General features: G+C 38.6%; 1 protein-coding gene across 8 annotated transcripts in view; it reads left to right on the plus strand.

The window, feature by feature from the left end:
* The first annotated feature begins 2046 nt into the window (after positions 1-2046).
* slc4a2b (solute carrier family 4 member 2b) overlaps positions 2047-27533 on the plus strand; it is a 36877-nt gene continuing 11390 nt past the window's right edge. For 2 of the 8 annotated variants that reach the window (XM_067485644.1, XM_067485645.1), the window contains exons 1-7: positions 2115-2340; positions 8909-9008; positions 13682-13853; positions 23635-23803; positions 23921-24147; positions 25877-26001; positions 26914-27125. In XM_067485644.1, the coding sequence (XP_067341745.1) occupies positions 13794-13853; positions 23635-23803; positions 23921-24147; positions 25877-26001; positions 26914-27125 (793 nt within the window). In that variant the 5' untranslated portion in view covers positions 2115-2340; positions 8909-9008; positions 13682-13793. Of the gene's footprint in view, positions 2092-2113; positions 2341-2468; positions 2708-8908; positions 9009-13681; positions 13860-20301; positions 20451-23634; positions 23804-23920; positions 24148-25876; positions 26002-26407; positions 26532-26913; positions 27126-27533 lie in introns of those variants that run through there. The other 6 variants (XM_067485639.1, XM_067485640.1, XM_067485643.1 and 3 more) reach the window with 6 other exon arrangements.

Genomic DNA, 27533 nt, shown 5'->3' on the forward strand with positions numbered 1-27533 from the left:
GAAAGTTCACTTGTCATTTTTAAATATGCATAACATATTCTATTTATATAAAAGGCCGTGTTATTTTAGTGCAACGACGCCTCCGACCAGGCCTTCTTCGGAAATATGAACACAGGCGCAGAAAAGCGGTGGCCAGCTACAGAAACCGTAGACGTTAGTTCCTAAGACTTGGAAGTATGGAAGTCCTGATGTCATGTCACATGACCAACCAGCGAGTAACCGCATGCAACTCAGCTGTCCGTATCCACATGGTGAGTTCTCTGAGAACAGAGCCGGGGACTCCGAAGTCTCATATATTATCTGCCGATGTCGTCAAGAACTTCACGAATTTAACCCTGAAAAAACTCATTGTATATTGTTTTTTTACAAGTATTATAAAGACTTTTGGACTCACCAAGCTGTGCAAAGTCTTTTCAATGAAACTTAATAGTACAGACAGATAGTGGAAAAGATTTACAAGGTAAATAAATACAAACATTTCCTTATTTCAAGGTGTTAAGTCTCCCAACAACAACTTGCTGTCCAGACTCAAATACAGTCTCTTGGCTGCAAAAAACAGCTGAACCTGATCTTTATAAGCTAGTAACTACACTTTGAATAAATGTAGTGTAGTAAAAAGCCCAATGTTTCCTATCAATGTGTGAAGTAAAAGTTAAAAACAGCACATCGTATGAATACATAATACACAAGGTTACTTAATAATCACTAATAATATCTACATTTTTGCTAACCAGTCACTGTAAATAACGGACGGAGGAGCTGCATGTGCGGCAAGGAGTGAGCAGTGGGTGGGTATGTGAGCTGACGTCATGACGTCACTACTCCTAAACTTCAGGAAGTAACGTATACCGCCACAGACGCAACAGAAACATGGCATTGATGCTGCCTTAAAAAATAAAAGCGTTGCAGCCATATCCATTTAAATGCTCTTTGGTTTGCATTGACTTGTGCAGTGACAAAAAATAATTACATTTAAAAAATATATTTTTATTTAGTCTGCATAGCAAATGTGTCTTAGTGCACCAACTATCTGGTCAGTAATAGAACGACATGAAGAACAATTTAAAATTTTTGCTGTTGCTTGTTAAGCTACATTTGTTTATCAGTAGGCTGTGACATTCTGGTGGGTGACTGGATTTTAAATTGTCACTTTTGTCAACTGAACCTGCAGTTCAGTTATCACCAAACTTTGTTGCTGAAAACAGATTATTATAGTCAAAACAAACACATAATCACGAGAGGCAGCTCTGTGCAGTGGTTTGTGCATAGTCTGCAAATGTGTATGTATTCATTGTTTTAGTCCAGCATATCCAATATGTAGCAGCTAATAAAGAGTCAACACTGAAAATATGTAGATATTTTCATTGTACTGTTTTTCTAAGACAATGCTCGTACAGCCATTGGCAGTTTGTCAAAACGATGCCTGTTTCTGTCCAGTACTTTCATGCCTGACTTCAAAAGTGGATAGTAAATATAAGTGCATTTACTCAAGAACATTCTTTAAGGACAATTTCGAGGTATTTCTACCTTACTTGAGTATTTGGATTTCATTTTACTCCAAAAAATATTCTTAACTCCACTACATTTCTTTGATGGCTTCGATGGTTTGTTGATAAAAATGGTTAGTACAAAATAAAAATCAGCTAAAATGTTATGATGTGTTATTGTGGATTAACCACTTGATCTTAAGGCAAGGAAAAACACATTTATTTATATTAGCACCTTTAATGTCAAACCGAAGTGACTGATTACACAGGAAGAAACTCAAAAGACAATAGCTCAAAGAATAAAAGCAGTTTGTAGAGATATCAAGACCCGTATTAAAAGTGCAAGTTAGACTGTGATCGCCTGTGCAGGTCTATCAGACAATCAGGAATAGCTTAAAGTTCCAATTATCATGCATATAAATGCATACCAATATAAAAATGTATGAGTCTTCAATATATAAGGTGTAATTAGTATTTGATTACTGCAGTGAGTGATTCTCCCATCACCATCTTTTAATTTGAAACGTTTTGCCGGATGTAAAGATGTTTTAATTAACGCGAATTGACCCCCGGTTTGATCGGCGTTATACAGACAGAGTTTTAGGTGAGTACCAGACACAGGTGACTAAATAGGTCATAATCGCTTTGTGAAAGTAAGCCTCGCGAGGATTTCGCCGTGTAAGGACGCGTGCTTGTTTCTAAGTGGGTTTATTTTGAAGGGGGTAAACTTCTTTTTCTTGTTGACTTGTTTTCCTGTGAGCAGAGGCAGCGACCAGAGTGACTGCCACACATGCATGAAAGTGCCGCCGCTTCTCGCGGATGACTTCGCTTTACTTATCGGCTTCTTAACCAGGTAATATACAATGGTAAAGTGTGGTGGGTAACGCCGGGACCGTGTGTTTCGTTGTGGTTAAAGTCTCCACCGGCTCTTTTACGTTAGAGGAGTTCCTCATCGTAGCAAGCTAGCGATCATGTCCTGAAAGCAGCAGTAGCGTTAACTCTTAGGTGATGGTGGATGAGCCTGTGTGACTCATCTCATCTTCAGGCTTGTGCAAATAACTAAATCAGACATTTCATCAGGGCTCGAGGTGGGGCGAGGTTCACTCATTCATCAGCCATTCATTCAGCAACGACAACAGCAGCAGCATTGTGTGTTTTATCTCGCAGGTAATACGTGACAATAACCGTTGAGGATGTATATCTGTCACTGTCTAGTGAAGGTAGGGCTGACAAGTGTTTTTATTACTGCTTCACATGTTGCTTATTTTCAGAAAAGGGTGATAAAGTGATGGATGGTTTGCAAGATGAAGTCTAAAGACAGTATAAAAACACTGACAAATTCTCACATTTGTGCGGTTGAAGCCTTTTCTGTTGGTTAACCTTCTGTCTATAGATTGATCCCTTGATCCACGAGTTTTAACAATAGTGCGTGAAAACGTTTTAAACCTGGAACTTTTTACATTTCTCAACAACAACAACAACAACAACAAAATGCCCAGGTGTGTCCCATTTTGGGCACCATATGTGTGAACTTTATTAAGCCATAATTCACATTGCAGGAAATTGGTCACTGACTATTTTGGTAATCAGTTAAAACCTGGTATGTTTTCGGGCCCCGTATTACCAAGACAAAATAAGGCATTTTAATGCATCATCTTGGGTGCTAAGAATTTGAGGGGCCTTTTTTTCACTTTCAGATATTCTATAGAGAAGCAATCAGTAGATTTAGAAAGTCAACAACAGACTAATCAATAATAAAAGTAATTGGTAGTTTCAGCCTTGTAGGTAGCAGAGTTGATTTATTCACTTTTTACTCACATAATCAAAAACTATGCACACATGACCTCATCATCATCATCAAGCTGTTGTCAGCAGGTTCTTGGTGTTTTTACTCTTTAAACATTAACCACAAGAGAAAAACATGTACCAGTGTAACTAATATTGCTATTGATTTGTATATTTCAGCACATAGGGGAACTGAGCCCTTGTTACTGTTCAACCTGTGCTTTTCCACATGTCAAATCATTAGCTGTAAAAATAAATACTTAAATAAATAAATAAATAATAAAGCAAAATGAAAAGAGCCTATGATTCATTTGAGAAAAATTAAGAAAGGAGATCATCATGAAAATCTAGAAGGTGCCAATTACAAGATAAATAGTGATGTTCTTAGAAAATGGTTAAAGGTTCAAGCAGTGAAGGCTTTTGTGTGTAAAAAAACATGGAGGGGTTAACATGCATTTCTTTTTATTTGCATATAAAACCAATTAAAGTTACAAGTTAATAACTTTGTAATGAAAATTGTGCCATGGGCCCATTACAGAGCTCCCTCCAGCCCACACTCATGTGATAGATGTCAGGACATGCCCTCTGGCAGAATGGAGGAAGGATGTGTCTCCTGTGCTGACTCGCCAATATCTCCATGTGCACTCCAGGTTATTTGAGGCGATATTTGACTTTGATGTAAAGCCTAGACATGGGAAACCGATTATCTTTTTCTAGCGATTTTTAAATATAAGTGGAAAACAAACCACAATAAAGATTTTTTTTCTTGCAAAGAAAGACACTCCAGGTCTCATAAGATTTTGGAATCGGAACATTTTCTGACGTTAAATTCCAGAGGCGCTCTGCTTTGTTTTGTTGCATAATCCTGTGCAGTGCTCGAACACATCAGACAGATCCATCTTATCTCAGTGACCCCAGTCTCAGCTTGTATTTGTTTTTCTTTGCCTCAGTGGAATATGTCAAACAGATTTACTGTGAGCTCATTTCTGACAACAGGAGAGAAAGTGTGAAAATGAAAGCAGTTGAGCAGCGTGTTCACATTCCTGTTGTGATTTGCTTGATCATGTGGAAGGAAGAGAGGGAAAAGATGTAGATAATAAGCTTCTTTTTTCTTTTTTATATTATGGCCTCTCGTTTCTTCATGTTTACTTTACCTTCCTGGGAAAAAATACAGAACCATTATTTAGTCCTTAAACACATCATGTCTATAAACGTCTATCTTAAAAGTACTACTATTTAGGATCTGTACACTATGATTTGGCCTTCTTAGTTGCATTTAATTACCATTACACGCCTTTTAACACCATTAAGGTGTCTGCCATCTCCTAAACCATATACTTACACACAAAAGATGTGGTCAGGCACCTTTTCCACTCGCCCCACATCCACCTTCACTTTTCTCACGCCTCGTCTCAGTCCTTACTAGCACACATGCTCTAACATAATCGCATCATGTTGTTTCCCAGAAAATGCGTAAGTGGCTGATTTGTATTTGAGCTAAGTTTGAAATCTTAGCCCTTTTGTTTTGGGTTGTGAGACCAGGTGGGGGGACTGAGTTTCATGAGAGTAAAAACAAGTTATTACAAACGCACCAGATCAAGGCTTCATGATTACTGCATTTCTAGGAGAACTAGGCGTTACCTTTTGTGCAGCTTGTGCAACCTGGGGAACCCTGACTGACACTGCTGTTGTAAAAAAAAACAAAGGAACAATTTCTCATCAGTGGATGGTAAAAGGTTTTTACTACTGCGTCCTTCTTATGAAATGGACCATGGCAAATTGTTTATTTCTGGACAGTAGTGACACAAAGATTAGAAAAGTAAGCTTGAGTCTAGAAGATGACTTTCTCGATCCTCGGGCCAGCAGGATGAAAATTGGATGGACAAGTGAAAAAGCAGCACTTGTCATTACCTCATCCACATCACTGAGGTGCGCTAAAGCAAGGCCCTTTACAATGACTGCTCCAGTGGAGCTGCTCAGTGGGCAGCAGATCACACTGAAGGAGAGAGATTACCTCTCAAAGTGCCCCTGAATAAAAAAGTTTTAAAAAATTGTGTTCTGCCTATATTAGATTAAAAAAAAAAAAAAAACATGAAATACTCCTACACACCTTATTCGCTTACAGTTGTGATTTTTATTTATTTATAACATTTCCGTTTTTTAGATTTTTATCAGGTAACTGACATTGCTGTTGAGAGATTAATCGTCTGCAGCTTCTTTTTCCATGTATTCAAACTGTCTGTATCAGCCAGCCAGACAACATCAGACAGCTGCAGTATTAGTCAAGGTCGTGTTAATATTTTATTCTACTTTATGCTAATTGTAGAACTTAAAATAAAGTAAGGCTTTATTTTGGATGAGATGGTGTTAAACTAGAACTCTTTGCCTCAGACTAAAAACTAAAAATAATAATATAACTGAGTGTTACATATTCAGTGGGGCGTAAATGTGGCATTTATGTACTTTTTATATTTTGTCTTATAGCTTCTTTGCTGGGGCTCTGGAAAACATTTCCAGTGGTTTGTTTTTGTTTCACTGCATGCACCATAACTCTTCAGTGTGCAAAGATGCGTGACTGGTGATTGTGTTTTCTCTTTTGGAGGAGAGCACAATGGACAGACGTTATGTACGCTGCCAGCATTTAGCTGCCTCTTGAATCTCTCTCTACCCCAAAGACAGGTGCTGCCTTAGCTGTGAGCACAGTGGCGGATGCCTAAAGCCTGTGAAGAGACAAAGAGTGAGATAAAGATGGCATGGACTGACTGCAGCTGTTCGCTGTGTGAGACTGATCTTTTTCCAGTGACTGTGCATAACTTAGCACAGCACTGCAGAAGTGCGTGACTCTGAGTGACGCTAGTGGCCACTGGGCTGTGACAAGCACAGCAGGGAGGTAGAGACGTCTGCTTGTTGAAAGGCTGCGTACATGGGCTGGGTCACTTTTGCACTGCTGAGCTATTTCAAGTCAAAAAGAAGCGAGTGGCAACAGAGTTACAGCTGTTAACACACACCACCCTCAAATACCCATAGAGACACACAAACACCACAGCTGTCAGAGGTATGCTGCTATGCCAAGGTAGGTCTTCGGGGCTGCATGGGAGACACGACTGGACAAAAGCACTAAGCAAGGATTCTGCTGAGTTTCTGTCAGGAATGAGAGTTCACAGTTTTTACCTGTTGTGCTTTGTTTTTTGTTTTTTTTCTTGTGTGCAAGAAGTCACACTGTTGTAAGTAGTCAACCCCAGTAGATGCTGCTATTATCAGCGCACGGTTGGGATTGAGGAAAGCCCCAGATTTTGAAGTGGTCCTTAATTTTAGTCACTTGTGGCTTTGCTTATGTTTCTTTTCCCCCTGCAAGACGTGCATGTGATTCCACTGTAAGCCTGCATCCCGAGGGACAAACCTCTCACACACACATGCACAATCTTAGCGTGCTACTGGGTCTGGACATTTCTTTAAAGCTCCCATAAGCTGATGTGGAATGCAGCACTCTTATATTTTTGTCGGATGGGTAAGCAACTTGTTTAGCTCACAGGGCTGTTCTTTGTTCGCTGGAAAACAGCTTTTCTGACTTCAGATGGGATTAATTGTGTAAGAGTGTTGATTCCTCCATGACAGTTTTTCCATTGCCAAGTGCACTAAGAGCCTGTGGCATGCCTGGGTGTGTGTTTAAAGAAAAACTGATTGTAAAAGTGACTTTACCAGTGCTGTAAGAAAATTAAGTCTGACAGAAATTTGACATCTACAAACTCATCAAAAGTTGCAGCTAGTTAATAATTAAAGCCATATTAGGCAACATGTTATTGCTTTTCCACTCACCAGCAGTGTACAGCAACAAATAAACATCCTGTGCAGATTTATAAACACACTATATACTAAATTTGCACTGGGTTCATTTTTAACCACAATATTTTTGAGTCATGTATGCAGTAAGCGTAATGTCAGTATTAGTTATTCACCACAGTAAAGATGCTCAGGAATGTATTGGCCTAGTTACAGTGCCTGTTAATGTGAACTTGTTCTATGTTTCAAAGGATGTCATTAAATAATGACTCACGCCCTGCTCTTCACACTGTTCTATTCTAAATGAGAGTTGTCTTCTTTTTCCTTAAATGTAGTGGTTAACCGGTTTGTTACACTCCTCTTCAGCTTGTCATCACTTGTCACTTTCATTGCAAGAGACTGTAATAAACCTCTTCAAAATACAACTCATTTTGTGTTATTTAATCCAAACTCTTTCCAAAGCATCCTCTGGAAGAATATAAAGCTCTAATCATTCTATTGGTGTTATGGTTGTGTCGGTCTGTTGGATGTTAGGTCCACCACTGAAATCCCATTTCAAGTGATTCCTCACTTGAACCAAACTCAGGTTATCATTTGTAGTTTCCATTGTTATATCTCAACGACTATTTCATGGATTGCCATGATATTCAGGAAGAACTGTAATAACTTTATTGATCCTCTGATTGCTCCTAGGCAACATTTAAATTAAAACTAATGACATAATCTACATAGGGAGATTGGACAAACATGTTTTCACCCAGTTTTAGATACTACATAGGTCATTGTCATTATGCACATGTCACCATATGGTTGTCATCATTTTCTGTACATCAACATGTCACACAACCACAGGCAAAAAAGACTCATAGTGAATGGGCTCCATCACTGGTCTGTAACGCGGCTGCTGACAAATTGAACAAATTAAAAGATGGTTCACTGAGGGAGAAAAAAGAAACATTTTCACAGCACGACTTTTTTTGGCTTCATTTCTTACTTTTTGTGAATTTCTTCAGAAATCCAGAAATGATCCAGATAAAGTGAAACTCACAAATAACAAACTGGTCACAAGTAGTAGAAAATTGTTAAGGGTTTACAAGCCAAACAAGGGCAGCAAGTTGGTGGAGGTGTTAGCTCTGCTGCCCCCCAGCTGGCTGTGGCTTTACTGTATGTGTGTGTGCTTGCTTGGGTTTTCTCCAGTTACTCCACTTTCCTCCCACAGTCCAAATACTGTACATGCATGTTAGGATAATGGTGAATCTAAAATTGACCGTACATGTGAATGTGTGTCTCTCTGTGGATCCCACATAGGATAAGCGGTGACAGATGATGGATGGACAAGAAAAAAAAAAAAAAAAAAAAAAGGTGGGGGGGGGGGGGGGGGGACAACTTGGCCTTATTGTATAAATCATGGAAAACCATTGTTATGATTACCATATATTGCTCTATAAGGTTGAATTTCCCACTATCAGCTCAGGATTATTTTTGTGTATTTGTGTGTGTGTGTGTGAGTGCGCACATGTGAATGCATCTGTGCGTCACACACAGATTGTGTGTGTGTGTGTGTGTGTGTGTGTGTGTGTGTGTGTGTGTGTGTGTGTGTGTGTGTGTGTCAGAGCAGCAGCCTCTGACTCAGGGTTGAATGCGTCCTGGTGTCACATGGCTACTTGTCAGCCGGCTGGAGGAGGAAACATAATCCTGAGAGGAGGGCGGCTGTTATCAGTCCGTGCATGCTGGTCTGAGAGAGCAGTCAGCTCAGCGAGAGGATCAACCGCACTCTATTAGCTGGCAGATACGCTCCACATCTCTAACTCTTGTTCCATTTTGTCTCCTTGTCTCTCTTTTCCCCCTCCTGTTAGCTTTTGTCCTCTACTCTGACCACCTCCGGCTCTCTTCACAGCAGAATTCAGAATTGCACTACAATGTCTGCGGTGGCTTCTCTGCAGTAAGCACACAAAGGTATGGTCCCTTTATGAATTTCTTATCCAGTTGTCATATTTTCAGGTGATCTTAGTTGTCACTTAATGCCGCTTTGTTTTGAGTCTAATGTATTGTATATGTGAATTAACTGGGGCATTAAAGCTGTTGTCTGTCAGGTCATGTCTAATCAAATCAGTCAAAATAACTATTCTCCCTGTTAGCGACTTAATGTCCAGCTGAATCCAAGAAAGAGTAGAGCTGAGTCAGACTTGGACCATAAGGATCTGTAGCCAAAGTGTAAACAAATCCCACTCTGTTCCACATTTTACGCTGCAGAACAACCTCATCAAACGCACAACTTGAGGTTTAGTGGCACAAGTGTGCTTTTCCATTGTTATAAACCTTAAATTGCAGCCCTTAAAGCTCGTGTTCTGGGAGGTGATGGCTCCATAAATGCTCTGGTCAATTAAGAATCGACCATAGCTGCATTTCAAAAAAAGACCTTATTTCCTCGTGTGTGTCTTTTTCTTTCCGTAAACCGCTCTCAATCTGATCCCCATCTGTTTATCACACGTCTTTGTGCATCGACTCATGCATGTGTCTAACATAGGCGTTACACGTGTTGATTCTAGGATTCCAACTGTTACAGTATGTTATTGTGCTAATTACCGGGCCATCTCCTTTAAACATCCACTAAATAAAAGGGACAAAAAGAATCACGGTCTTGTATTATGTAAATCCATTCCTTTATTTGAATTGCTCCATTCCTCTGCTTTATTGCCCTGCTTTTATGACTAAAGGCTTGAGGTTTGAACATCATGCTCTAGCGTCTATTTCTGGGCACTTTTATTGGCAGTTTGTGTATTTTATCAAACTGTTCTTTAATTATGCCATTTTTCTTTGATAGAAATTGTTCACGATTGCACGGTCCGTGGTCAACACTCACGTGCCAAGCTGCCGATTGAAGCGTGCCCGGGGCAATCTGGCAAGTTGTTGGTTCGAAAAAGCATGTGGGCTTTTGTCGTGAGTCTGGCTCGTAACCTCTGTGCAGTCGTCTGACTGTCTCGCCTCTTTGCCCTAAATGTCATTATGAGGAGGCAGAGCGAAAAAAAATTTAACCATTTGTCTTTTAACCATTAAAGGTCGCATGAGATTACAGTAACAAAACTAAAAATAAAATTTTCCCTTTTAAAATAAAGATCTTATCTTGAATTGACAAATTCTACTAGTGTCTTGTCATACTCTTTTGCCATTTCTACAAAATTCTCTAGGTTCCTAACGCTTTCCTACCATCTAACTTTTCAAATGTTGGCCTCCTTTTCCCTTTTAGATGTCTACAGTGTGACTTAAACTCTTATTGAAACTGGGTAAGGCTCTTCTCAGGGTGTGGCAAGGGCATTTTTATCAATCCTAAAAATGTACATGGGGTCAGGTGTTATCTATGGAAGAGATGAGTCACAAGAAGATGCAAAAGGCAAAAATCAGTCAAGTCAATCAATCTTAAGCTCTCACCTGCTTCTAAAGATATGAGGCCAGTGCCAGCATTTTAGTGCTATTTGGACTAATTAGAAACTGGATTGTAGTTTCCGGTGATGGAAATGTCAGTTTCTCTGAAATAACACTGCAGTGTTATTTCACAGACTGTGACTTGTCTGTCAACGAGAAAAAGTGATTAATTTTGAACTATAGAAAGAGGAAACCTGCTTATTTGCTTGTCTTTTGGGGAAAGTTAGGTATGCACGCCTCTTATTTGGTCTATATAAACATTTGTAAATGCCAGCTTGTTTTAAAAGTTGTGTGAGCGTCATCTTACAAACGACCGTAACGTTTCTATCTCCGTCAGAGGGACAGATGAAGATGATAGTGACACCTTGTTCTTGCTGTGACAAGACGTTCAGATCTTTTGTATCATCCCTGATTAGCTGGACTTAGTCAGTCCAAGTTCATGCATAGATTTGTTTAGTCTACGTGTTTAGTATAGTCCATAGATATAGTAAAGACACTTCCAGATTGCTCTGTGTTTAGTGTTTAGTTCATCTTGACAGCTGTCAGCCTCTAGCAGGTACCTTCTTCCTGTTTTCATTCTTACTTCCTCCCAAAAGGATAGCTTTCCAAAAGTTGTGTGTGTGAGCATCCGAGGCTGTAACTAAATGTCGATTGGAAAAATCTGGTGAGGGGGTGGGACAATTCCACATTTGTTTTCTTTTAGGCACAGTTTGCAAGGTATCGAACTTCTGGATGACTTTGGGAAAAAATGATAATCTTCTCCCAGGGAAAATACAGATCATCTTGTCCTTACTTCCTCTTGCATTGTCAGCACTCACCCCTTACTGTTATTTCACAAGGGACAATCAGTTCAGTTTTTTTATCCTGTCCTCTTGACAGTTCCTCATTGCAGATAACATAAAACATTTAGATTATTGATGACCCAGCTTGTGAAAATGGTGCACACCAACACAATTGCATTTGATGCTATTGTTTTCTTCTGATCACTGTTGTTATCCTAACGGTATCATTACAGACATACACTGAGATGGACAAGCTGGTTCCCATGGTTTTCACCCAGGATCCCAGGGCCGTGTAACTTTATCCCTGTGTAGCCAGCCCTTTCTTATTCATAGTGCTGGGCTCTATATTTACTGAGAAACTAATCTTCAAGCTTCAACTCCAATAAAGACTCCTTTATTGCCATACTGCACAGATTGATATGTCTGAAACTAGTTAAAGTTGTTATTTTGAATAGAACGGCTGCTGTTTGGTGAAGTTTGGCTGAGAAAACAAAGAGCGGTGCTAATAGATCAGATGTCTCCATCTAATTTTCGTCTACATCTAAAGATATAATCATTTGTTGCTGTTTGTTCTGTAATGAAACGTACCTCTAAAAAATCCGTGGCTGTCAACAAGGTCATTGATATGATTATGCCCAGGCATCAGGGAGCCTTATCCTTTCTCTGATAGCTGCTGCCAGAGAGCAAGGCTGGCTCTGGCAGGGCAAGACTTCTAATCATGACCATGTAAAGCCAACGACGGCTTTAAGACCTGTTGTTCTGTTGATAATGTTACTGTTGACACACACAAGTGGAAGATTTTAGATTTTCTGCAGTGTTTATCAAAATAACTGTTAAAAGTTAGTTTAAATATGTTAGTTTTCTCTTGGTTGGTCTTTACAGCTTTAGATGTAAACGCAATGATATGACCTATGATTTTTTTTCATCAACTTATATTAATAGTAATGGTACAACTCCGATTCTGCATGTCACTTAAAAATTGCTCTCTTGGAGTACATCTGCCTGTCTGATTACTTTTAGATCCTTGCAGTCGTATATTAGCGAGAGAATGCGTGTGTGTGAACCTTTTGGAATTACTTGGTTTACGGTGTTAATTTGAGCTTCATCTAAGTCACAAGTAAAGACGAACATAAAGGGCTTAAGGTAATAAAAACCAGTTACAATAATCAGTGGTTCAAAGGAGTTTCTTAAACTTTCTCTTGAGACTCTGGAGTGATTTAGGTAGAGGTTAGCTGAGCATATGCCAGTGCTTATCACAAGGTGTTTCGCTAAGTAGCACTGTTACCTTTCTTTTCTGACTAATGGCTAATGGCTAATGACCTTGAATGGCAGTGAGGAAGTGTTTAAGAATTAAAAAGACTCATTGTTTGTTTAACTCCTTCTGCTATTGCTGGCCTTATCGTTTGTCTTACATATAATGTAGCTGTTTCAAATGTACCTTACTGTAAATATGAGATTCAGTTTAGGCCAACAGCCTCGCTGAATTGGGGTCTGGGGAGCTCACTGTGCTTGAGACACTTCCAGGAAATCCTGAAATTGTTAATCCTTTGTTAAACCACGTTTCGCAGTACAGACAGTGGTGGGACAGTGAATCATGCTGCTTTGTGTTTTTGTCCGCTTCATACATTGGCTTTAAAATCCTTAACACTAGTTTGAGGTAAATGTTATGACTCTTTGCTTTAATTTAGTTAAGATTTCTGCAGCCACATCAGATAAACTGAGCAAAAATCACAGACCTTCTTAGCCAGAGCTGGCTCTGCGGATGGGCATTGTTTGTTGGCTTATCCACAACTAGAAATATCTCAAAAGCAATTTGAGATATTGATGTGAAACTTTGTATAGACAATCACGTAGAGGATGAAGAGTAATAATTTGATGCGTTTCATTTTTGTTGTTTTTTCATTAGTTTTTTATTATTATCTGCATTAACAATATTCCCTTCAGCCTAAACTAAATAAAGATGGTGAAGGTGATATGAAATGTTGGCAGCATTATACCTGCTGTTAATATTATGCAAGCATCATTGCTGCATATTAGCCTTTCCATCCACTGTACAGCCACACAGATCTATACGCCTGGCTGTATGCTTAGTCTGCATTTCAGATCGTTTGCAGTCTGATGTCTGTGACCTATAGATGTTGTATGTTTAAGCTCAAACTCCTCCTGCAATCCCCCAAAATTGTATGATTCTATATAAAAAGGACTCCATATTGGACACTGTTCACCAAATTGATGTGAACATGGGTCAATCAGTATTGAAACCTGATAGTAGTTGTTGAAGTTCAGATCCCATGTGCTGGAACATCATTGTACTCGTGTTTTCTGGGTGAACTTCATATTCAGAGATTACTCGCTCTAGTTTGTCTATTGTGACAAAGCTCCAGCTTCATGTGAACTAACTCTTGGATTTGCATCTGTCTCCAGGTTATGCTGCCCAAAAGCTGTCTAAGTCCCAGTGAGAAAGAGAAGGGCTAACGCCGCACTAATCCACACCAGCTTTCCAGAGGCTCTCCAACAGCGACTCCACTGCAAAGCCATGAGCAACCCCAATGCTCCCAACCAGGTTACAGATGTTGTGGCATCGGTTGTTCACAATGTAAGTGTAAGTGAGGCACACATGTACCTCACGTCTAAATCGCTTTGGATAAAGGCGTCTGCTAGATGACTTAATGTAAATGTAAAAAAGGTCTCAGTTCACGTACATCAGATCAGACTCCTGCACCATTGTCCACACATAAGGAACTAACTGTCTGCTACACAATTTTAGCAGTATTTTCATGCACAACACTGTACCCATTAAGCTCCAAACTTTCCTCTGCCTTAGATCACATTATCCCACAATTGTGCTGTGTCAGCGCTCTCCGTCTTTTCTGGCACAAGAGTGTGTATTTTGGACAATGCTCTTCCCTCCAGAGCTATGTGTATACAAATCTAGTCACATTTGTAGAGCCCATTTCCTTGCCTGTGCACTTGTGCAAAAATAAAAATTTTCAGAATAGCTCAAAAGCACTTAACTCTGTACAGAGAGCTGCTACTGCTGAAATCCCCTTTTCATTAGAGCACTAGAGAATGTCAGTGGTTCCACAGCTAAAACAGTTTCCTTCCTCTTTCCTTAAAGACGATGGGTTGCCAGTGTTGGAAGCACTAAAATAATGCTGGCACATGATAATGAAAAACATAATAGTATGGGTGGTGGTGGGATTGATGTAATAAACATGGCTGGCAAAGCCAGGAGGGCAGCTGGTCTGAAGCCAGAAAAAGCAGAATTCCTCCAGTCAAGAGGTTCTCCACAAGTTAATCCCAAAATGATTAAGATGCTGAGACAGAAAAATCCACAAATGAATAATTATATAATACTACAAGATATCCCTAGTTTGTAATGGTTGGTGAATTCTAGGAATTATTTTCATCGGTCGAATTCCAGAAATTCTTATTTACTGATTTACCCACCTTTCTAAACCTGTCTCATGTTCTTTTGCCTAATCTACCGTACTTGATCTGTAGGTGATTGTTGGAGCATAAAAAACAATATTTTCCTACTCAAAGACAGTTCATAGACAATAATTGGACACTTTTTCGCTGTGTTCACCGGATATTGTTCTGTTAGGAGATAATCTTAGACTGGAAGAGTAAATAATCTGTATTTTTTTAGTTTTGTAGACATGTTTGTGGTGTTTTCACTTGGCAAAACCAGAGTTGTTCTGTTCTTCATTACAACACAAATCTAGGAAATATTGCCTTTCTCTTTGCTTTGCTTTGCTTTTTATTGCTGCTTCCTTTCAAACATTCCATTGCTGTGTGACCACACAGTGCCTGCATATAGTATGTAGTAGGTGGAACTGATACTGATACTGAAAATGTACAGCTTGACAAAAAACAGTGGAGTAAAGTCTACAAATTAACATTGTTTTATCACACCAACAGCTTCTTCTTAACTAAATATTTCAAAATTGGTAACATGTGGGCCTGGTTATTCCCCTTTTCTTTCATTTTATTAGATTTTAGTTTAAAGAGTCACAAAGAACAATTGTCATTTAGGAGTCCAACAGAAACAAATCATAGAAGGGACCTCATTTCATCTTAACAACACACATCTCCCATCTTTCTTCCACCCACCTCCTGATATATCAGAAGTTAAAAGACAAACCTTTTTAAAAGTAAAAAGTTTAAAAAAAGGTAAGTATTAAAAAAAAGTGGAGTAACATTTTGACATCCTGACAGGTTTTAACATCAATAGTTCATTTTGTGAACAACCAAAACATACACAGTATATATTAGCTGCTAAATTGACCTAAAATTTGTAGCATTCATTATACTTGGTCTATATGTTGCACAAAACATGGTCTTATGTTAAAATATAAATTCGATAAAGAGTGTTAGTTGCTGTAAATATAACTATGCTCATCCTCGTGCAAAGGGCTACAGTGGGCTCCCTGACCTGCAATTTCCCTGGTGCCACTTTACATCCTAAAGGATATAGTATTCAGCCTGTTCAGAATCAGCAGGTCTTTATTGTTATTTAAAGTTAACAACCATAAAACTTACTAAGATGGACTAGAGTATGAGTTTGGCAGTAGGTAGCCGGGGGATCAAGAAGCTTAGCAAAGATAAATATGTTTGCTGTATGACAGCGTCTTACCAGTTATTGGCTGCTCTTTTGGCTCCAGCTCTCCCAAGTTAATTATTATCTCCTTAACTGTGTGTGGATGGGTCAGGGAGAGTTCAGATAATCCTGTTTATATTTAAAAGGCCAACATCATAAATCTTCCACCCTGAAGATCTGCTCTGGTCACGTGACAAGAGTTAACTGAAATAGGAAACAGGTTGTCTGGGATAAATGTGGCTCAAACTCCTGGGCATTAATTTAACACGGGGAAAGCAAATCTTTTCAGTAAACTAGTTACTGTTATTAATATTTTTTTCACATAGAGTTCTCTATTTTGCTTCTCCCTTGCACAAACATGTTTAAGGTCAGAGTCAGCTGAAAAGACAGAACCTTTATGTTTTGTTAAATGGTTGACATTTTCTGAAATGCCGTTTTCGTTTTTCTTCCGTTTAATCACAGCAAAGAGTAAAGTCTAATATGTTCCGGTCAGTTTCGTACTTCATACAAAAAAACCTATAAAGAATTGGTAATTGCACTGTTGCTTGGTTGCGAGTCTTCATTTCAAGATTCAAGAACTTTATTGCACAACGAATTTGTTGTGTCAGCAGCCACATATATTTACAAATATGAACATTAATATCAAATGTTTATACAATGCAGTAAGGAAATACTGCGGATATTTCTTTTATCATGGAAAAAGTGGAAGAAATAACTAAATAAGAAATGCTAAACAATTGTTTTAAAGCAATTTGCTGCTTTGAATGAGTTAAATAAGAAGATTGCTGCCACTCATACAACTGTTACAGTAAATGTGAAGCTGCAGCAGTTAACTTAGCTTAGCACAACTTGCACTTTGATTTTCCACAGATTAAATTCAAGATTCAAAGTGTTTAGTGTCATATGCACAGACAGAAAGCATGTTTCCCTGCACAATGAAATTCATACTTTGCCGTCCACACTAAATGTCATACAGTAAGTAAAATGAAAATAGGAAAAATAGAAAAAAAATAAAATAGAAATAAAATAAAAAAAAGAGCAAAAAAATAAGAGCAATAAGGCAATAAAAAGTGACGTAGTGCAGTTCTGGGTAAGGCAATAAAGTGAGGTAGTGCCGTTCTGAGTAAGGCAATAAAGTGAGGTAGTGCCGTTCTCGGTGAGGTAGTGCAGTTCTGAAAAAATGAGTGTGCAAATGCAAAATGTGATTCAACGTAAACAGTTGTGTCCATGTAAACAGTTGTGTCCGTGTAAGCAGTTATGTTATGTTCATGGTTGCAAACTCCTATCAGCTGTTTAGGAGTCTAATGGCAGAGGGGAAGAAAGAGTTCTTCAGTCTTGGGGTAAAAGTGTGAACTCTCTCTGCAGGCGTTTGCGGTCCATGGCAGTAGTGCTGCCGTACCACACAGTGATGCAGTTGGTCAGGACACTTTCAACGACGCAGCTGTAGAAGTTGCTGATGATCTTAGGCGACATGCCAAACTTCCTCAGCCTCCTCAAAAAATACAGCCGCTGTTGGGCCTTCTTGACCAGCTGCGTGACGTGAGGTGTCCAAGTGAGGTCCTCACTGATGTGGACACCCAGGTATTTAAAGCTGCTCTCCCTCTCCACTTCAAGCTGCCGGATGAACAGTGGCTGATGCGTTCTCCTCTCCTTTCTCATGTCCACTATCATTTCCTTCGTCTTGGCCGATAAATGTTAATACAGATTTTAAATGTCCTGGCACCTATGGACAGAGCCCACCTAGCTTTTTCCTCCTGTTGCCAATCACAATACTAAAAGAGCTTTGTTTTTAGCACCAATATCAAGCACATCTTGTGCTTTCCTGTTTCCCAAATTGCGAAGATGATTCTTTAGATGACCCCTCGTCAGGTGTGCTGTGTTTTGCAGTCTAATCAAGGTAAATTTCGTCATTTAAATTGTTGAAAGTCTGAAAGTGTAAAACTCTTCACATTGATTTACTCTATACTATATTAATATGTGTGAATGTGATATTCACCTACTGCTGTGACATTATAGTGCAGACAGTCCAAAGGTGATCACAGATTGGTGTACACAACTTCCTCCCTTACGTTTTATTACCTTTCTTTCCTTGCATACCTCTTGTGACTTCATGTATCTGGCAGCTTCCTCTTACTCAACAATCTCATAGTTTATCGTTTGGTCGTCCTCAATTTAGATAAAAACAAAGGAGTAAAAACACAATCTCAGGCTAGTTATCTTACTGTTTGGCTACTGAAAACCCTGTTTGCATAGTATGAAATGATAAGACCTTCAGCTCAGCTCCCAATGTAAATATAATGAAAAGGTATCACCAGACAGAAAGAAAAATCTATTAATCAGAGACATATTTTTCCAGACTGATGAATACAGGCAGTACTTGACGTGTAAATGTATATTTGATGTTACTGTATTTGTTCAGCAGAGCAAACCATGTAATTTTGTGTTATGATGTAAGAGGAAGGTTGTGAAAATCAGTGCTTGCGTAATACAAAATGTACATTTGGAACACAACCAGGCCAAAACTCTGCTTATAATGGGAAACATTGAGCATATTGCGTGTTCGATTCTCCTTGCAGACTCACGTTAAGATATGCAAGAATGCAGTGAGTCATCATCCACATGGAACGACACTGTCACTCCTGTTCTCCCACTTTACCCTCGTAGTGCTGAGTGCTGTAGGATTGTAAACTTACCTCACCGCACTGATAATCTCCTGCAGCCTCTACAAAGCCTCCACTTTATTACACAACACAGTAGATGCAGATGGAAAGTATAGATTAACTGGTTTATTCTAACTGATCAGTTAGAATAAATGAAAGACAAGAGCATTGCATTATTTTTGTTTGTTTTAGCCAAGCCCAGATAATGACTCTGTTAAGATGACTGTTCATATTTTGGTTGGTTACTATTGGATACTATTTGCAGTCTGACTGCAGTGTGAATCTGAGTCCCCTCAACTTTCCTCTAATGGCACCATGAGGCTGATTAAAAGGACTATTATCTGACAATGTTTTTGACAATGCTCAGAGCACTGATTCACCTCACAGAGCTGCTAGCAGACTGTAGACGCTAAAGTAGGTTTGTGAAAAATCAACTTCACCTTCACCACACGATTGAAAAGACAGGACAATAACTTAATGCATAAAGTACAATTAGTAACATGGTAAAATGAAAAGCTGCATTTCTTTGGGCTTCTGATTGGCAGGAAAGACTTTGCTAAACACATTTTTCGAGGCTCTACTTGTCTATCATGAAAGTTCAAAGATATCAGTGCAAACATTTAGAGGGTTAACTTATAATCAAGATTTTCTCACTTAGTTGCATCTTTGGCTTTCTCTGTTGCCAGCAACATTAGTATTAGTATGAGTATGTGAGTTCTAATCTTTCCATATAACACAGTTATATTAAAAAAACAATATAATTTCCACCAAATTTTAGTTGTTTACTAAAATTAAACTTGTTTAATTTCCTCTTAGAAACAAAGTTCACTGTGGCCTTTTAACAAAGTCAATCACTGTTCCAAGAAAATCTTTAAACAATTCCTGTACAAGGTCTGATAATTATCAGGGGCTTCAGTTTCGAAGCCTCTGTGTTGCTGGATAAGATCAGCTCTTTTTTTATTTCAAGCCCACTTTCTTTTCACACCAATGTTGCAGAAAGATTACAGGATTAACATAATTGCAGTCTCATACACTGTTCCTCTCACGTAAAAGTCCAATCTTGGTCCCAGGAGTTTCTTATTCTGCACTTATTTCAATAAATGTTATGAAAAAGAATGAGTCCAGCAGAATATATCCTGTCTAGCATAGAACACAAAGTTGAAATTTAAAATGCATTGTGCTTTTGATCATGTGCATCTGTTGAAAGAGTGTGGAGGATGTGTTCCCTGATCCACCTGTTCCCATAAGTGAACATCAGTTCAAATTCAAAACGATTCTTTGTAGTTCGATTGCATTTAGTTCAAAGATTACTGCCACTTTGATCAGAAAAGGTGAGAATGGTTTGATGGAAAGGCGCCAACATGCTTGCACTGACGCATTTCAGCTCACAGATTGATGCAGGATGGGTTTTTTTATTTGATTTATGACTTGTCTCATGTAGAAATTAATCAGTGCTATTTTGTTATCATAAAGTACACAGCATTTTAATAGTTATTTATTCCAGCTTGTTAAATAATGTGTTTTTTTGACAAGTGCCCTTCAGTCCTCATTGACTAAAAGCACCTCAGTCAATATTTAGGCTTCATGTGGCAAAGTCAAAGTGCCGAGATGAATGTCAGTCTGTATTGTTCATGGCTTGTTTAAACGCGGCTTGTCCTTTCAGGCTTTGTCCTCAAAGCAGGAATGACACTGTTGTTTGCTCTGCCCTGGTGCAATGGCCAGACCGGTGAAGGTGGCAGGTTTGCAGATAGACCTCTGATTAGTGTAACACGAGGTTCTGATAAGCGGCGGGAGAGGGATATCTCCTGCTTGTAGTGCTTAATAGAGGTGTTGAGAGCCAGGGCTTTAGTGTTGTCATGGTGTAGGGCACTGACGCTTGTTGCCACCAAAAGCCTCTGACTGTGAGTAAGCTCACATTGCCATGAGCGAGGTAAGTCTGAAACTCCTCTCTGAAGTCAGAAAATATCACTCTTAGTCAAAGTTTTCCTCATTGTGTTGGCAGTTTTGTTTTTGCTCAGCTCCCATCAGCTTGTTTTTGCACATGGTTTCAGTTGTGGAAAGACTCTCACCTTCTTGAGAATCCCTCACACATGTCTCCCACCTCTGTGAAATCATGATATGAATGAGAGCTCTGTGAAAATAAACTGCCCGGATTGTGTAGCAGAACTCCAAGGATTTCTGCCATCTGGAGAGGATACATGTGCTGCAGGTTTTCTGGATCATCTGGCTAATTACAGTAAATATTCAAGTATGGAGATGTGGATTTAGATGTTAGGTGCTCTCTAATTATAGTGTAGGTGCTGTAAAACGTTTTTGGGTGTTTTGCTTTAACTCCAAATATAAATGAACCACAAGAACCTCCTCTGCTACTTGCAAAATCATTGTTTAAGGGGTGAATTGTTGGTGTCAATGTAAAAAAGCTGCATTGTATGATAAATTCAAACTCGGGTCTATAATGTATATCTGCCTCATAAACTGGCCGACACATTTCACTCATACGTCTCTGCCGGTCTACGGCTCAGTGCAGGACTTTTTGCTTGTGTCAACTTTGTGTGGTCCATAAAAACAGGCCAGAGTAGAAAACTGCGTATGGTAATCAATTTTTTTTAAAACTTTCTTTCTGTTGAACATCAAGTATCATGAAGTCAGGATGAACTCTCCTGTTTCGTCCCTCGTTTTCTTGTCTTGATGGATTTGATGAACTTAAAGTGTTAAAAGTCTAACCGTTTTTTTTTTAAAGCTTCAAATAAGACTTGATGTAAGCTAGTATTATTTCCACATTTGTTTAGGCTTTGCAGCAGTGGCAAAGGCTTTTCTTCAGCTTAAAGCTACAATATTCAGCTTTTGGGAGTCCGTCCAATAGTAGCATGAGCGTCCAAATTAATCCTGCTCTGCCTAGCCCTGCAGGTATTTGTCGTTAGGAAAATACAATACAAAACTTACCAGTAGAGCAGAAATAATTGTCGTCCTCTGATTGTTTAGAAGGGCGAGCACTTTTGTGAACAAATGTCTTTGCACTGCTGCCAGTGCTGTTTGATTAGTCTGGCTAACAGGCACCACCCAACATGTTTTGGAGTGTATTTATTCTAAAAATACCAGAAAAGGTTGCAATTTGCAGATTTAACCAAGTTACCAATGTCATCACAGTGTGAAATTACCCTGCAACAAGCATTTATGTGTAGAAACATTTTTAGATTACTTTCTACTATATGTTTCCATTTTCATGTATGTTACATTATAAGTTTGTAAAAACTGATACATCAATGTGTATATAATGTTGAATGGTTTCTAAGTAGTTAAACTGGATTTAGTTTTGTCCGATGGTTCCCGACCTAGGGCTCGAGCCTTCCAAAGGACCAAAAGGTAAATATGAGGACTTGTGAGAGATTTAATCGGAAAGGAAAAATCTTTTTTACTCGGCCACAAACATCTTTTTAAATAAAACCATCTGCGAGGTGTAGAAGGGAAATCTCGGAGTATGGTGCTAAAAATAAAACACAAATGTTTTTTTTTGTTTGTTTTTATTAGAGTCACAAGCCAAACTAATTAGGAGTCAATGGTTTAAATGTTGACACTAAGACATATTTTATTAGCTTATTTAATGTTTCTTTAGGAGTCTTTATGTATAAGTTTCAAACAAATTTGTTGGTAAAAACATTCTCTCTGAAATGCTCAGAACACAAGTATATCATTGCATACAACTGTATGTTTATGTAGGAACCACAACCATATACTTAGTACAGTACATGAGTGAGTAATTACTTCCTAACACTGTAATTTCAAATTCATTATAGGATTTAGTGTATATTTTAGTAATCTGCTTTGCATAAACTGAGGTGGGAGTGAAATAGTATTTCTACACATGCTTTCTGTTGCTCCCTGCAGCACTGAGGAAAACATAATATATTATGTGTATGTTGGGTGTCCTGAAAACCAACTGAGAAAGCATCAGGTGACTGGTGGCCCCTCAGCCCCTCAGGAAGGGCTGACTGCAGTATCTGAGGCATCTGTGCGGTAGACATACAACATTTACTCTAGCATGAGGTGGCTACACCACAGCCCTGTGAGGCTGAGTGGATCCACTTGCTGTATCGCTGCAGTCCATCCCTATCACAATACCCCACCAGCAGAGCAGGGCTCAGCAGGGCACTACGGCCTGCTGCAAGAAAACAGATCTCCTATCACCCACGTGATCCCTGTCACACTACAGCAGGGAAAACTGGTCACAGCACCAGTTTGTAGGCAATTTTAAGCTTATTTTCAAAAACGCAAGCGTGAGAGAGCTCACGATATTTTGGCTAAGGTGTGTTCACAGAACCAGAACCCTCTCTAGTGTTGTTTATTAATGATAGAGAAACGTTTGAAGGTCCAAGTAGGTTTAGTATACACTATGTCCTCACCCTTGAAGCAGGTATCGAGTCAAAGCAGTCAGTGTGCAAAGTAAAACAACTTCCTGCTAGTGTAGAACAGTTCTAACAGACAGTAAATACTATAAAGGTTAGTGTTTAAAATACATTATGTATACATGTGTATATTATGTATACAGTATTTTGTATAGAAGTGGGACACAGGTGATATAGACTGGAATCAATAGCTACATGAATAAATTCAATGCAAATAATAATAATAACAATAGAAAATTTTCACAATAGTATATGTATAACTTAACTGTGAGGTAGTCTAATAAAAAAGCCTAACTTGTTGTTGTATAATATTATTTAATCTCATCGTTTCTTTCTACAATATAAGTTTAGGTTAGAGATAACAATGATAGATTTATTTTTAACAATGTTTTATTAGAGGTTTTTTTCATTTAATAGTGCCAACTTGTGTGTCAGTACAAATAAGTGATTGTCATTTGGTGCGGACTGAATAATCCAACAGAACATGCTAGAATCATTGCTTTGGATAAAAGCAAATATTTTATCATAACCATAGCTAAAAATAAATACAGATTTCCTCTGCTATTGTTAAAAAGCAGGTTATAGTAACTTTATATTATTATTATTATTATTATTGTTATTATTGTTATTATTAAGATAATGTTCATGTTTTATATTGAACATTTGGTTTTTCATGTATCAGATTTGTTTTTGTCTTTGTTTGTGTTACAGCCAGAGGCTCCCGATGCCTCATCGCTTCACAGTACTCCACACCCAGAAGAGGAGGACGATGGAGACCTGAACAAAGCTTTGGGTGTTGAGCGATTCCAGCAGATCCTCAGCCCCACAACTGTTGTACCTGATGACCAGCACCACTATTACCATGAGGAGGACATCGAATGTGAGCACTCAGCAGCTTCATCACTGTTGTATCCAGCACAGTATCCAGGCATATGTATAAAATAAAGTTCTAAAGTTATTCTTGGTGTATTTATTTTCTGCTGTATCTTCTTGACAGATCACCGCCATTCATCTCACCACATCCACCGACCTCTGGCCAAACTGCCCTCTGAGGGACGCAGGAAGAAGAGCAGCAAGAAAAGGAAGAAGGACAAAGAGCAGAAATTCAGCCATGTTCCCAGCAGTGGCACCATAGAAGAGGGAGAGGATGAAGAGGAAGAGGAAGAGGAGGGGGGGGAGACAACTCCTGGTCCATTTGACTCGGAGAGAGTCAAAGATGTGGAGGTAATAATGCTATAACATATTAACTATACAGTCAAACTGTATATTTAGTCTTTTGTAGTAAATCTTTTCCAATATACAGTGGACAGTATTTTGTAATCTTACTTTTTAAGCTAACTAACAATTACAGTATTATAACTTGGAATAGAATTTGTGATGGGAGATTCGGCTGTTTTGGCTCAGCTCCCTTAAAAGAGCTGGCTGGTAAGGCTCCCAAATGGCTCTAAATTTAGTATCACTCTGAGCCTTATATTTTAGCCTTTTTAAACAATTATGAATGGTTTGTGTGTTGGTAAGCAGTTGGTAAGTTTACATCAAAGCCTTATTTGTATGCATTTTTTGTTACAAATAAATACACAGTTACTATTGTAACATTATAATCAAACCTTTGAACGGACTGAACACAGAACCACAGCATGCAAATCAAATAAATACAATCCAATCACATGTGAGGATAGACTAGGACTATGATCCTAGTCTATCCTCACATGTGATTGGCCCATCAAAATAAAGTCCCGCCCCTGTCTGCATAGACTCTCAGCAGAGATGAGCAGGAAAGATTCAGCTCTCCCTGAAGGGGGGTCGGTTCTTGTAAACATACCTTAACTTCACCAGCATCTGCTGAAGTTCAGCTCTTCCAGCTGCCAAATATGTCATAATGACATGGTTTTCTAAAAAAATAAAAAAAAAAAATTTTACTGTATGATGCACATTCATTCTTTTTAACACATTAGTAGATAAAAGCACCTTGTTTTCTCATCTATAGTAAAGATGAGAGACAGTGTGTTAATGTAAATGTAAAGTTTGTCAAAGTGATCGTTTATGTCTGAGGTGATTTGAGTTAAAATGACATTCAGGAATGTGCTGCACTATAAATAGCCCCAGTCAATGTTCTGATACCCAATCCCATCACTTGCTGCTGTTACTAAATTTTCCTCCATCAAAATTTCAGCATAGTCTTAATCATTCATCAGCCGGTTTTGTGTTTGGCTAATATAATACAGGGTGAGATTGAATATAAAGATAATGTAATTAAATTGTTTTGCAGTGGTTTATCGATTTTTATATTTTTTGTCTTTTTTTTAGTCATTGTTGCTTTTTATGCAAGATACACAACTTTAATTAAAATATGTCCTAGGGTTAAACATACAGTTTTCTAGAAAAGTGTCTGAATCTTTTGACCAGCTGAGAACACAATGACAGCTTTAATAAGCAATTTCATCCCTCACCCTTTTTTATTATTATTATTGTTATTCTTTTGAAGTAAACTTGGTTTAGGGACAGGCATAAACAAACAGAACCATAAACTCAAACAATTAAATGTGAAGCATAAAAAAGTAATATAATATTAATTTGGAGTATAACAATAATAAACAATAAAAAAAGAACAGGTGGAGATCATTTGATTTTATATATAAAAAAAAGGGAATGTTAAGACTAAAAATAAATAGATCCAATTAATGTGTAGTAAGATTATGGCAACAGAAATGAAACAATCTTCTTGTTTAGGTTGTGTATATATAATATACAAAAATGTATGTGTTTTGTGTTAAACGCATACAGTAGAATCATTTTTTCCTGTATCTCTAATTAATTGTGATATATTACTTTGACACTGACTGTTACAGTTTTTGCCTATATATATCCAGTACTTTGACCATATATATAGTTTTTACTGTTTGAATCTGTGGCCATGGGTTGTTGGCGTCACAGTCTTTTCTACTCTCCCCAGTTCTTTTTTTCAGATGAAGACCACGCAGCCAAACATGGCAGAGAGAGCCCACACTCACCCAGAGAGCTGCATATTGTCCCACAGTCTGTAGCTGAAGCAGATACTGAAGATGCAACTTGCACAGAGTGAGTCACGTCTTGGGGGAAAAAGAAGTAAATAGAAAATGGCTGTGACAGTCCCACATGATTTATAATCATACTTTCCCTGTTTAATACAAATCGCCCGGTTTTCAATGTTGACGTCGTCTCACAGATGCACTGATTGGGTGTAGGCACATGTCTGATTGGCTATTGGGGTACAAGATGTACGTTACCATGTCTCAGGCATGTAGTGAGCCTGCTGGGCACGTTCTGATTGACCAGAGTAATCCTGTCCCCAGAGACCCCATATATCACCCGTTGCTATAGACAACAAAACAAACCTCAGCTGCTACAGGCTCCACCTGTGACATTTACTTGTGTATTTCATGGTTTAATCTGAGCTGGGCTAAAGCTGTGGCTCTGCACTTTGCTTGTTTTCCGTCTATCACAGAGCAGAGAAGACCTACTGATTAAAGACAAAAGCCACTGAGGGGACAAAGTTTTTTTTTGTTTTTATTTTTTAAATAAAATTTTGGGGGGGGAAGTATTGAAAGAGAACTGACTTTGAAAGCACGGTGAGTTGACTGAGCATCCTTTCTTGCCATTTGTTTGTACTTTTACAGCATTTTGAGCATGTAAATGTCAGCTTAAAACTCTCTCACTGTCCGTGAGATCTTAGTGCATTTTAGTAAAAGCAGCAGTAGAAGGCTCTAATACCTGCATTAAAAGATGCCACTAGAGCGCAGAGATGCTGCCGCTGTGACCTTCATATGATTGTATTGGGGAAAGAATTAAATTGACTATAAGGAAGAGCAGTACAGATGGTTATGCTTCAACAGCATGTGCTACCATGAGCAAAATCATCTTTTATCTAATTATATAAGATATATTTCCAGTGGATTATTGACCTGACCAACTAAACTATTTCTGACCTTTTATTTTTCTGCACGTATCCAGTAAACCGGCGCCTCCTGACACTCCCAGCCCCACTTCTCAGTCTGAACACTCACCCCTAGCACGGGTGTCATCTGCCAGCCGCAGCTACGACCTGCAAGAGCGTCGGCGCACAGGCAACATGACGGGTGCTGAGCAGGCTAAGTATCAGCGCATCCCTACTGACGAGAGCGAGGCTCTGATGTTGGCTTCTGCTGACCTGGATGGCATCAAAAGTGAGTATGGATGAAATGCTTTCTTAACAGAATGTCATGTTGATTTTGTAGCTCATTATGGTCTGTGGATTGTTTTAAGGAGATATAATGACCATTTATGTTAATATTAGATATGAAACATAAGCTGTTAGCATCATGCAACTTTGTTTTGTTTTTATTGTTTTATATTTATCAGTTGTGGTTTAGTCTTATAGCTCTCATTTTGGGTTTTATTACAAAAGCTTAACCTGCTCAGAACCAAATGGCAGACAGGCACATTTAGCAACTAGCTGGTGAACATAGTGAGGCGTTTAGCTTCTATCCATGATACAAGATCCATGATTCAGTAGTTGGTAGAAAGAAAAATATAGCTGAAATGGGAATGTGTGAATGTTGTGAAGCTGGTTGCAGACAAAGATGACAGACTTC

Source organism: Channa argus, chromosome 19 (assembly GCF_033026475.1).
Source record: "Channa argus isolate prfri chromosome 19, Channa argus male v1.0, whole genome shotgun sequence".
Taxonomy (NCBI): domain Eukaryota; kingdom Metazoa; phylum Chordata; class Actinopteri; order Anabantiformes; family Channidae; genus Channa; species Channa argus.